This window comes from Natrix helvetica (assembly GCF_964273705.1).
Source record: "Natrix helvetica genome assembly, chromosome: Z".
In the NCBI taxonomy this organism is placed as follows: domain Eukaryota; kingdom Metazoa; phylum Chordata; class Lepidosauria; order Squamata; family Natricidae; genus Natrix; species Natrix helvetica.
Window position 1 is genome coordinate 133352343 of NC_138554.1, and position 13881 is coordinate 133366223.

Here is a 13881-nt window from a genome sequence, read left to right on the forward strand (position 1 = left end):
TAGGAAATGAAACAAAAACTATGCAAAATAAGTATTTTGACTGATTTAAAATGGATCATTTTAAAGGAGAGTCTAGATTACAATGTTTTAACATATTGAAAGTACTGTAACTTTTTATTTGAATATCTGTAATTTGTTTTCCCTTTTTTTTGATTCATTTTAAGTATAGAAACTTTTAAAGTAAAAAAGCTAATAGAATAAATGTTTTGAATATGCATTCAGTTACATGTCAACAAATCAGTAACAGGTATTTGAAGAATCTCAAATGTTTTGAATGTAAGGGGAAATTTACAATGATTTGAAATTTAATTAGGCATATTCCTGATCAGTATTAACAGTTTGTCACTCTTATGGTGTTGCAGATCAAGGTACATTTTTGTTTTATATATATGTAATTTGTGCTGAAGTATTTTCTAAAATTGAAATGCAAATTATTTATATCTAAGTCACATGAAATGAATCAATAATTAATTTTAGTGAAATAATATTTGCTATAGAAAATAATGGAGATTACCTTGACAGAACTAGAGAAGAACTATTATATATTAGAAGTATGGGAGATAAAATTCTATCTCACAAAGGTAAACAGGTATTCCTTAACTATACGGTGGCAGTTTGAAATTACAACAGAACTGAAAAAGTGACTTATAACTGTTTTTCATACTTAACAACCATTGCTGCATCTCTATGGTCATGTGATCAAACTTTGGACGCTTGGCAACTAACTCATATTTATGATGATTGCAGTGTCCCAGGGTCACGTGATCATCTTTTGTTATTTTCTGATAAGCAAAATTCTGGAGACAAGGTGCACCACCGAATAATTGTCCTGACAGAACAATTAATCAGTGGAAAAATTTGCCTCCAAAAGTTGTGAAAGCTCCAACACTGGAAGAGATTGGACAATCTCTTCAGATTCACTTAAATAACTGTGTTACTAATTTAACAACTGGGATCATTCACTTAGCTATGGCAAGAAAAGTTGTAAAACGGGGCAAAATTCATTTAAAAATTGTCTTGCTTAGCAACATAAATTTTGGGCTCAATTGTGGTCTACCTGTAGTTCTAATCTTCCTGTAGAATGGACCTTTTTTTTTTTTTTTTTGGTCTGGTGCATCTGTTGGGGTTGACATCAATCTTGCAAATCCAATGGTGATTTAACCCCCTTCCTCCTTATATCCCAATGAATCAGGAAGGACCTACGTGGGTTATTTCTGAAAATTATCTTCATATGGCTTAAATAATGTTTCAGCCCTCTCTCCTTGTGTATGGTGCTTACATATTTCTCTCAAGGTTATTGCCTTTATTCTCCACATCAGTAGTTAAAGGTCTTCATAAATTTATTATTAAACTATTACTATTAAACATTTTTTGCTTATGCAGTTGTTCCACAGAGATGACTCTATCTCGAAATGTTTATACAACTTTTGATAATCCAATTTAAACAACTTTGAATTTCATTTAAAATAGTGGTCTCTGTTGTGTATTTGGGTTCTGGGTAATTCTTAACTTTATGTGTGCTTAGCTTTCTGCCACTATATAAGCAAAGCATTTTTAAGTATAGGGAATGTTTATTTTATTTTTTTTCTCAACCATCCAACTTCTTTGGAAAGGGGCTCTGATCAATGTATAATACAGTCAATAAAATAAACTATTTAAATCAGAACAATTTAGGATTAAAAAATATTTATATAATTCATTCAAATGAATAATCTGGCAAAAGTGGCTAACAACATGTTAAAGCAACAAAAACAGCCAACAAAGAATAAAAAACAAAAAATGTCACCAAGGATAAACCCAACAAAATAATTGATGAGCTGGCAAAAGACCATTTGACTTCAGGCCCTGGAGCACATGAAGGTCTTCAGTAAAGGACCTTTTATGAAAGGCCAGGATTGGGGCCAATATGATCTACGATAGTAGAGCCTTTTGGAAGGTGCGTTCTATGAAACAGATATGGATTAAAAAATCCCAGAAGCTATAGCTCGATTAGCATGGAAAAGTTGGGCATTTTCTTTTCCGAAATTGAAATAATTTGACAAATACAAAATATCTGGTATTATCTCCAAAGCCTGATATGTCTGAAAGATAGTCATTGTTTTTACTTCTTCTTTGCAAATTAGTAGGAATAAACTTGAGGAACAGGAGGAAAATCTGCAACCAAGACAATGGTCAAATAAAAGTAACCTGAATCCAGGACATAGCTATAACCTGAGAAAACATCTCAGACTTGACCCTTCCTAGTTCTCACAAATATGAAGGGAAGGAGAGAGAAAGAATATTTAGACTGGCAAGATAATGTTATTGGAACCTTATACAAGTAGTTCTTGATTTAGAGCTGGTCACTTAGTGACCATTCAAGGTTATGCAGACCTCCACAAAATATTTATGATCCAATTTTGAAATTTCCACATCAATCTTCCTCTCATGCAGTCATTTTGGGCACTTAGAAACTGACCCATATTTATGGCTGTTTGTAGTTTCCTGGAGTAACACGAACATGATTTACAGTGGTTTTGCTGCAAACTGGTCTTTATTCCTGTTTTTAAAAAATAGTGAACAATAAGTTTGCTTAACAAGCACACTATTCACTTAATAACTGCTGCAAAAATGTTATAAAACTGGTACATTACATTGTGGTCCACTTTATGATCATCATGGCTTACAATTCTAATAGCCAGGCTCAATTACAGTAATGTAATTACTACCTGTAATAAAACTAGTACCAACATTCGATACCATTGGCCATGATGTCCTTTTAGGACAACATAGAGAGCTGGGGGTGGATGACACAGTTTCGTGCTGGTTCACTTTTTCCTCTGATTCTGGTCCCAAGCGATGTTGATAGGGCACCAGTTCTTGGTCCCTGCTTTGTGGGATGCCAGGTCTTGGTATTTTCTCTGTTCCTTTTTAACATCTACATGAAACTACTGGGTGAGATCATCTGTCACCATGGGATGAGGAATCACAAGTACTCTAATGATACCCAGTTATATATCTATATCCCAAGGGAAGAGAATTATGCTGTGGGCATTCTTTTGCAGTCCTTGTAGGCTGTCAAGGCCTGGATGGAGAACAACAGTCATCAGCTGAACCTTAGTAAGATAGAATGAATGTAGGTGAGCCCCTCTGTATCCAGAAGTTTATCATCTTTGCTCTACACTACCCCAGAAAGACCCAGTTCGTAAGACCTGGGGGCCTCTTGGACTTACAGTTCCTGCTCAAAGAACGGCTGGCAGACATGCCTAGACGGGCCTTTGCTCAACTTCATATTGTGTGCCAGTTACACTCTTTTATGTATATGATGATTCTCAGTTTAGTCACTCATGCCGTGGCTATCTCTCATCTTGCAACATGCTCTACATCCGTGATGGCGAATCTATGGCACGCGTGCCAGAGGTTGCACACAGAGCCCTCTCTGTGGGCACCTGACGTTCGCCAGCTGCTCTTCTGGTTTCTGGTCTGAGCTGGTCTTCGCAGGCACCAGAGTGTTGTAAAAAGGCCAAAAAACTGGCCATTTTCAGGCTGTTTTTGGGGCTTGAAAATGGCCTGAAAACTGGCCTGAAAATGGTCCCCAAAAATGCCCCTAAACAGGCATGTGCATGCCAGCCAACTGTCTTCACATTTGTGGTGCACACATGTTCCAGTTTCAGCACTCAGTACCGAAAAGGTTCGCCATCACTGCTCTACATGGAGCTACTCTTGAAAATTATCTGGAAGCTTCAGCTGGTGCAGAATGTGATTGTACAAGCTATACAGATAGTCCTCGACTTATGACCACAATTGAGCCCAAAGTTTCTGTTGTTAAATGAGTTTTGCCCCATTTTATGACCTTTTTGCCACAGTTGTTAAGTGACACTGTCTTCCCCTTTGACTTTGTTTGTCAAAAGGTTACAAAAGTGATCATGCTGACTCCAGAACATTGCAATCGTCCCAAATATGAGTCAGATCCTAATTATCTGAATTTTGATCACATGACCATGGGGCTCCTGCAATGGTGATAAGTCACATTTTTTCAGTGCACTTGTGACTTCAAACAGTCACTAAATGAACTGTTATAAGCCAAGGACTACCCGTATTGGGTGCCAGGAAATGGGCGCATATAACACCTTTTCTTGTAAGAATTGCATTGGGTGCCAGTTTGCTTCCTGCTCCAATTCATGGTGTTGGTTGCTATCTATAAAGCCTGAGATAGGGCCAGATTACATAATGGAGTGATCTTCGCCCCCTTATATTGGCTGGTCCCACCTTGTCAGTCATGAAGATATGTTGCAGATTCCTTCAGAAAGCTCCTTTTAAATTCTAGATTTTCAGCTTTTATATGCTGTTTTTATATTTTAACATGTTACTGCATATCACCAGAACCCCTTTCCGAGAGAAAAGAGAGGTTCAAACACGTGAAAAATAAATACTTTCATAACTTTGGTTTCCTACCTCAAAGAGTTGACAATAGCATGTTGAAAGAAAATGTCCCTTTCATTCTCTATCATCTTGTCATGCTGGTTTAACATTGGGAAGGCAAGCCATATGAAAAAAACTGATTTCCCTTCAAGGCAGTTGCCCTTGAAGTTAGTTTGTGACCTAGGAGGATTTAGTCGGTACCACTTCTCTCCCCAAATATGGGGTTGGGGGTCACACTTTTAGTTCTGGGGCTCTAAATTGTCTCTTATTCTATGTAAAATTGATTTCTGCTAAGTGAAGTTATCATTTCATGCTGCCTGCTATGCAGCAGAAATATAATTCAGTGTACCAAGGCATAGGAAAATACAGCATTTATTTCTTTTCTGTCTCTTTATTCCATGCTGTTGCCCTTTTTCTTCCAGTCAAATCATCCTTTTAACAGGTATACAGAGGAGACTGTTTGTTCAGAATAAAGTTCAGCTCATTTATGAAGGACCAAGTAAATTACAAAAATTATAGCTCTCCCATGAATAAACCAACGCTGCATTTTGGGGGAGAAAAAAGCAAGTTAGTATTTTACAATAAAGGAACTAGTTAATTAGCAGTGCAATCATGCTTTAACCAAATGAATTGTTTAAATCATATATTATTTCTTTATTGTCTAAAACATTTTACTGTTATGTTAATGTGTATGTGTCATCTTTAATTATATAAATATTTCTTGTGCCCTATGCAGAGAACAGAATATAACAGCCTGTACCTGTGTAAACATTGAAGCTACTCCTGATGATCAGGTAGTCAAAGTCTGGGATGAACTTAGGATGGTTGGTTTACCAGATGACATTGATGTCCAAGCCTTATTTGAACCAACAGGTATTCTTCACATATTCTTAACTGGACAACATTTAATTCATTCAAAACATTTTTATTTGTTTCTGCCTTTTTTGGGGGGAGTGGGAGGGCAATTTCATTCTCTTTTAAAAGAAATAATAATAATAGTATTTTGCTATAATTGTAGCCATATGAGGCTTTAAGGATTGAATATGAGTATGTGTTGCAATATCCAGTTTATGATCCTAATGAAGCTTGTGAAATACAGGTAGTCCTTGACTTACAACTGTTTGTTTAATGAACATTCAAAGTTACAGCGGTATTGAAAAAAAAGTGATATACAACCAATCCTTGCACTTGGCAACTGTCATAATATCCCCATGGTCAGAATTTGGGCACTTGGCAATTGGGGTGTATTTACAAAGTTTGCAATATCCCATGGTCATGTGATCACAATTGGCAATCTTCCCAGCTGGTTTCTGACAAGCGGAGTCAGTGGGGGAAATCCAGATCCACTTAACAACTGAGCATTCTCTTAGCAACTGCAGCAATTCACTTAACAACCGTGGCAAAAAAGATCATAAAATCAGGTATGACTTCCTTAAGAACCACTGTGCTTACTGGTGGAAATTCTGGTCCCAGTTGTGGTCATAAGCTGAGGACCAACTATATTTGGGTAAAAGTTTCCATTTAAAATTTTAAACTGCCCCATTTAATCCATTGTAATATTTCATTTGTGTTACAGTTTTTCTGGTATGTATGTATGTATGTATGTATCTATGTATGTATGTATGTATGTAAATGTTTTATCATTGGTCCAAGTTGGACTGGTCTCCTAGGCTTTAAAAGGATCTTTTTAATCCTGCTACCTGTTTTAATAGAGCATGGTGGACTGGAAGTCCAGAACTTTTAATGGGTATAAATTGAACTGAGTTTTGATCCCCAAGATTAATACAACGGATAAATGTTTACATGTTGAAATGCAAAATTTATATCTAATGCCTTTAACGTCTTAGATTTAATATTAAATAGTGCAATACTTCACACTAATTAGGCAGAAGGAGCTTTGTTGTACCATAACTAGGGCCTTCTACTACATTATCCAGAAACATCTTCATGTCACATGGTTGTAACACATGTGGGTATGAATTCTTATTGATTTGCTGAGATCTCAGTTTATAGAAATTCTCATAAGACCCTAATATTAGATTCTAAATTTCATAGGATCAAGTTATGCTATTTGTCTTTCTGTTATACATTGGTGGTTTTTTCTAATCCCTTTGAAGCTGAAAGTTAGATATTACTTGGCAAAAAGGGGCCAAACTAATTGATTAATTTGCTAACATCATGTGTTAGGCTATTGTTGGGCTCATCACCGCTGTGCGGAATGGTCACTGGAAGTTTGCCAGACAGAAGAGCAGCTGCCAGCGAACGTGGACAAAGCTGTTGTCTCAGGGAGCACAAAAGTGAGTTTGAAAATAACTAAGGTTATATATTTTCTAGAAATATAGTAAAATCTAAATTCTGTGTCATAAATGCTGAAAACGTTATGGAATCCAGAGATGGCATTTGCAGGTTACTTCAAAATACATATGAAATTTGTTTTTGAGTTATTTCTATGATGAAATCAATAAAAACAAAGTGGGAGGTGGTACATTTCACTGGCAAAATGTCAGCCTCCAGATAACCAAGTAATCAGTTTTTATCCCACTTCCCAGACTTGCAAACAAGGAGCATTTTTTTTTAAACAAGACCTTTAAGTGGTTTCTATATTTAAATTTACTGTAAAGATTTTGGCCCAGTAATCAATCAATTTTAAATACATTGATTTTAGGTATATGTGAACACAGTTGCAATAAATAGATTTATGTATTCTTTTAAATGTATAAATTACATTTAATACATATACATGGTATTCTGGTAAGATAACATAAAGACTTTACTAAGGCTGGAGAAATTGGAGGGGATGAAATACCTTTTAATAATAAATTTAAATGGTATACATGGTAACTTTATATTGGTACTAATGGGAGGGACATTTTGTGAGTTTAGAACATAGAAAATACTATTTCCATAATATGCTTTTTAATTGACTTCAGGATTTTTTGCTGGGGGAGATGTCTTTTGTTTTTTAATGCAATTATGGGATTCTGACTCTTAGTTTCCTGATATGGTTAGTGCCTGTTTTATAAATTATACAAAAATGTAGCAAGGATTAGATGTGCCATGGAAGTATTGAATATGCAGTATAAAATTTGGAAACATTAAATGCAATTTAATGTTTATATTTTTAAGGTAGAAAGAGAATTCGTTTCATATCATATAACAGCAACATTTATTCTCTATTTGAGTTGCTTTTCTAGGCCATGGTTGGATTTTAGAGTGCTGTTTTACATCTTTCTAAGAATTTAGATCCCTCCCCCGAATTATAAACCCCTCTGCATATTAATAGATATCCCATCCCATGAAAAAGAAAATAAGTTTTGCTGAATGCCCTTATTTGCATATGAATAATAATCATTTGGATAAAACAGTAATGTTTTTCGTGTTTAATTGAAACATTCATATTTAATGGCAGCAAAAGAACTCTAGTTTATAGATAAGTAAGTAGTGGTATACAATATGCTTTCAGTATGTTTTCTTTTAAGGAAAACATAACTTAACAAATATGGCCATATCAGAACCAAAAACCTTTCCTACTTTGCATCCAACTACAGGAAGGCCTCGACTTAACAACCTTTTATTTAGCAATAATTTAAAGTTACTGGAAGGCACCAAAAAATGTACTTTACAACCCGTCCTTGCGTTTATAATTTCACAGCATCCCTATGGTCATGTGATCAAAATTTGGGTGCTTGGCAACCAGCATGTATTTACGATGGTTACAGCATCCTGGATTCAATTGCAACCTTTCTAGATGGCTTCCAACATAGTCAGTGAAAGAAGCCTGATTCGCCTAATAATCGCAATTTACTTACCAACTGCACTATTTAGTTAATAACTCTGGCAAACAAAGTCATAAAATTGGGTAGAATCCATTTAACCGTCTTACTTAGCAATAGAAATTCTGATCCCAATTGTTGTTGTAAGTCGAGGATTACCTATACACATCTGTTTAAAGAAAGCATACCCCCTATTTTTAAAGGCATCTGCCCCACTAATGTTTTTAAAGGTTTAATTAAACTAATGGTTATTGTTATCTATAAAATTTAAAATCTGTTTAAAATGTATGTAGTTTTCTTTGTCAGTGAATTGGCTAAATGTAACATCTTTTAAATTTATACCTTACTTATGAAAGTCACTCATGTTTGATTTATCATGTGGCAATTGGAGATTGCTGTTTGAAAAATGCGAATCTATTCTTAGTTTGTTCGCAAGATGGTGATTTCAAATTAGATTATATCTTTATTTTTATGTCACTGCTTTTAGCATATGATCTTACCTTTATTTGAATGGCCTTGTAATGGTAATTTACATTTTGATCACCAACACAGTTGGACTGCCATAATCTTCTTTTAAGTGAGGCTGTTTTGGAAATGATTTGGAAGTGGACACTTGTCCAGTATGCAGAAACCAGACTTTGGCATGGCAATCCTGCTGTTGCAAGTTCTTAAGGTTGCTACACTCATTAGCAGTAAGCTATTGGGATCATAGGACAAAGTCCTTCTCTGTAGTGGTCCCCATTTTTGGGGAGACAGCTATATCCCTCCCCTGACATGCTTATTCTTGCATTGTTGTACATTTCTGGGCTTACATATTGGAACAAATTGTATGTAAGATAAAGAGATAATCCATACTGTCCACATTCTTACCCCTTAATTTGTTTTCCAGGAATAGATACTTATTTTTATTTTAACAAGGATATGCTCTCTTCAAATAATAAGATTTAAAGATAGTTTGTTCTTTAAAAATTAAATGGTGTTTACAAGTATAATGTATATGCTTTGTTTCATAGGGTATTCAGGGAGGGAGGGAGGGAGGGAAGGAAGGAAGGGCAATGGAAAATGGAAGTATGGTCATTGAATTGAAAGTGTATGGAAAGTTTTTCTCCCAAACTGTTTTACATATTTATTTAAGGAAGTCCTAATCTAACTGTAAAGGGTTTTACTCAGACCCCATTGGGACTACTGTGTCCGGTTATGGAGACCTTTCTTAAACAAAAACGTGGATAAGATTGAATGAGTTCAGAGACAGGCAATAGAAACCTTGGTGTAAGCTATGAGAGACAAAACCTTCTCAGGAGAGATTGGAGAAACTTAATTTGTACAGTCTGGAGGACAGAAGGAAAAGTGGGGACATGATTGAAACCTTCAAATATATTAAGAGTGTGAATAAGGTTCTAGAATTATTTTCAATATTAAGCAAAAATCAAGAACATGGAGGCATAACCTCAACTGACAGATTAGAAGTTCAAAAGTAATGTTAAAAAATATTATTTCAGAGAAAGAGTAGTGCAGAGGTCCCCAATCCCCAGGCTATGGCCTAGTAAAAGAGAAAATTATATAATCAATTAATGGGACCTGCAACATTCCTTGCCTCCTCACTCTGGTGGGTCTGGTAGATGTGACCAGCAAGAGACGGTCCTTCAGATAATTTGGTCCCAAGCCAGGAAGGACTTTAAAGGTGATAATCAGAACCTTGAATTGCACCTGGAAGCAAATCGGCAACCAATGCAGCTCCTGCAGGAGAGGTGATACATGTGCACACGGAGATCTGCACAAAACCATGCAGGTATTTTGCACAAACTGGAGCTTCCGAATGCTCTTCATGGGCAGCCCCCCCTGATTTTAGAGCAGGAATCACGAGTCCAGGAGAACCCCTAGATTACGCACAGGGTCTGTTTGGGGTAGTGCCACCCCATCTAAGACCAAAGGTGGCAATTCTCCCTGGGCCAAAGAACCCCAAACCCAGAGTCACTTGGTTTCATTTCAATCCGTTGCTTCACATCCAGCCCCTAACAGCCTGCAGGCATTGCAAGAGGGAGGACATGCATGCTTAACTCACCACGGGCTGAGACATACAACTGAGTATCATATTCTCTGTTAATATTCTGTATTAATATTAATGAATTATGTGTCTAAAACATTTACATTTTCATACATTTGGATTTTTAGTAGCGTATGTTCAGGTTTTCCAGCTGTACTAAACACAATAACAGCTTAAGCAGATTCTTAAAAAACTCTAATAGAGTTCAGAATGCTTCTTCTAAATACTGCCGTTCCAGGGAAGGTAGCACATAGGGGTTGTTTCCTCCCCCCGCTTTTTTTCCTTCTTCTTCTGGAAATAAAGCTACCTGCAATTGCTTTTTTCTTGGCAAAGTACAGAGAACCAGGCGTTCTTTACTTTCTCATAATGTTCTTTCTCGGGTACTGCATCTCTGCCAATTTTAGTGGCTCAATAGATGGAACAAAAAACCCACTTCTGATGTTTCAGAAATTCTGAGATCCTAAACATACAAGTTTTCTCTTTCACATGAAAAAATATTAATCAACAAATAAAAACAGCTCCAAAATAAAAGCTGTGGCTAACCTCTCCTGCAACTATTGATAATTGAATTACAAGTTGAAATAACTAAGAACTGATGTATTTATTTCCCTGGAGGGAAAATTAAAAGAATTTGCGCTTGGCTTCATATGAGGGAACTTTCTGTTCATTATGTCAAATGCACAAGAACTTTATTTGAATAACCATTATACTCTTTGAGATTAGTTTTATTCTGAATAATTGAACTGCTGTAGATTAACTGAAAGCTTGCTTTAGTTGCAGTGAAGTCTGCCTTTAGGGTTTGCCAAATTATATTGCTATGAATGTCCTGGGATCTTCCATGTCTTAATATCCTTATTTTTACATTATTGTCCATGCATTCTGTCAGATTGCCTTTGAATAAAGTCTTCAACAAGTGAAGAATGCCTCTATTTATGCTCTAAGTATTCATCATTGCACTCAAGATAAACCTCGCCTTTATTATCCCTACCTTAATTAAAAAGACAAAAATATTCCACAAAGAATTTGTCCTACACCGAAATACAGAACTATTCTAAGTTAAGCCTCCTCGAAATTCAACAGTAGCATTTCATCTTTTTTCAAGTGTTGAGTTGGCAGCGACATAACCCATAGACTAGTTGCCCAAGTTGCTGGAGATTTTTAAAATTGTCCTCCATCATCTCCTTGTGAAGGAAAGCACAGTAGGGGGCTAAGAACTTCATTCTTTGGTTTCCCCACTCCGTGCATTTCACTCTTGCCCTTTAACAGAACAAAGCCATCATGTGGAGGAGATGTCCCCTTTCTCCCCCAAAAGAAAAGAAAAAGGATCAAGCAGGTTGAAATGTGCAACACTTTCACATGTGGCTGTTCCTCATCCTGGGACCATGGAAGGAGTGAGCAGCGATTATCCCTGTCTTGATAAAAAGGAACCTTGATATAAGTTGGAGGGAGTAGACAAATGGACAGGTACAGAAATTGGAAAGAGCTCTCTTTGGGGCTACTTTTGGAACTAAGGAGATAGGAAATGTGAGATGCAACAACTTTTCATAGAATCACATGAAAGGATGGATTGTTGTTGTTGTTAGTTGCAAAGTCGTGTCTAAACCATTGCGACCCCATGGACAACATTCCTCCAGGCCTTCCTGTTGTCTACCATCCTCTGGAGTCCATTTAAGATCAGGCCGATTGCTTCGGTGACTCCATCCAGCCACCACATTCTCTGTCGTCCCCTTCTTCTTTTGCCCTCCATCTTTCCCAGCATGAGGCTCTTCTCCAGTGAGTCCTTCCTTCTCATTAGGTGGCCAAAGTATTTGAGTTTCATCTTCAGGATCTGGCCTTCTAAAGAGCAGTCAGGGTTGATCTCCTCTGAAAACCCATGGACAGTACCAAAAGGATGGATATGGAAAAGCAGTTCTGCACTTGTGCTATTTTTGCTATTTTTACAATAGTAGCAAAAGATTGGAAATTTGATTGGAGGCAGGAGGAATTGAGGAAGAATTCATATATCTTCCTTGGAAACTGAAGCTTCCCTTTAACATGCTGTCTGATCTCAGTAGACAATATGTAATTCTAAAGGTGCTGCATCTTCCATTCTTGGTCAGACTGTTTGAGGCTGTTTGGGAGGTACAGTTCAGGAATATCTGGAAGTCCACAGATAATTAATTAAAATATAACCATTAAAAGTTAATAACTGTTATCTTGCTGGATGAAAAGTCTTCGTTGTTATAGCCCTTGGTCTAATGAAAAATGATCTTCATGCAACCTTCATGTCAACATGAGTTTGCAATTGTCACTTTAGCAGCAATTCAACTGCAGGTAGTCCTTGGTAGTCCTAACAACCTCTTGACCAGTTCAAATTGCAATGGCTCTGAGCAAATGGTACTTATTCATTCATTCATTTATTCGATTTATAAACCGTCCCCTCTCCCCAAGGGGACTTATGACTGATCCTCAAAATTCTGGCCAGCACAGCACAGCTATAGTCACATAATCACATTCCAGATACTTAGCAATGGATTTACATTTACAGTAGTTGCTGCCATTTATGTTCTTTCCTTCTGGCTTTTCACAAGGAAACCAATGGAAAATCCAGAGGGAAAGTCACAAGTCTCTAACCTCCCCACCCACCAGCTGCCTCTTACCTACCCACTGGCCTGCTTGTGAACTGCCTGGGACATGCCACTTCCTTCTGCCTTGTTCACTGACTTCACTTGTTGGAAGCTGTAGGGAAGTTGCAAGGAGCTCTTTGCCTAACTACCTACAATCTCCATTTGATGATGGCAAAAGAGAGTGCCTGGATTGCCTTTGCTAAGCAATACCACCGTTAAATGAAGACTACCTACATTATGTTTTTAAATTAGAATTGAATCATTTTATTATGGCTTTTCTCTGGAGTTCTTCAGAGTGCTCTGCTTTTTTGAGGTGGTCATTCCATTATTATCCAATTTGAAAGAGTTTGGAAAATGACTTAAAGTACTGTTGTTTTCAATTTAGTGTTAAAATGTCAATAATCTTTTTTTTTTCTCCCAGAACAAATTTGCAATGACTTTTTAATAAAGAAAATTACCGTGTTTCCCCGAAAATAAGACAGGGTCTTATTTTCTTTTTACACACAAAATATGGCTTGGGCCTTATTATGAGAGGGAGGGTTTATTGTTTTGGGGTTGCCGGGCGGCTGCTCTCTTGTGAGCGGGCTCCCAAAGAGCCGGACACAGACTCATGGGCGAATGGCTGTGTTGTGCTGTCGCAGCAGCGCAACACAGCAGCCATGAAGCAACCACACTCATGAGCAGCCACCCGGCAAACCCCCTTTCTAGCCGGGCACAGCAACATTCACTGACCTAGGAGTATCGCCAAGCTGCATGAGTGCCTGTTTGCCGCCGCCTGGCTCCCGCGGCTTGGCACCTTCGAAATGGCAGTGAATGGCACTCTGCATGGCTGGAGGGGGATGGTGCAAGCAGCTGTTCCACTCATGTGCCTGCCAACCTCAAGATGCATGGCCCAGCTTTCTCCACAGAGCCAGGGCACCTCTGCCGCTGCCTCCGCCGCCATATGGCTTTTTCTGCAGCTTCCAAACCAAGTCTTCCGACAGTGGCCACTGTGGGCGTATGCTCTATGGTTGTGGGCCAGCTGCCAGCAGAGCATACAACCATAGAGCATACGCCC

General features: G+C 37.6%; 1 protein-coding gene across 9 annotated transcripts in view; it reads left to right on the forward strand.

The window, feature by feature from the left end:
- The window catches only part of KMT2C (lysine methyltransferase 2C), a 185063-nt gene that overhangs the window by 72355 nt on the left and 98827 nt on the right, over positions 1 to 13881 (forward strand). For all 9 annotated transcript variants that reach the window (XM_081970156.1, XM_081970160.1, XM_081970159.1 and 6 more), the window contains exons 5-6: positions 5138 to 5274; positions 6589 to 6698. In XM_081970156.1, the coding sequence (XP_081826282.1) occupies positions 5138 to 5274; positions 6589 to 6698 (247 nt within the window). The remainder of the gene's footprint in view (positions 1 to 5137; positions 5275 to 6588; positions 6699 to 13881) is intronic.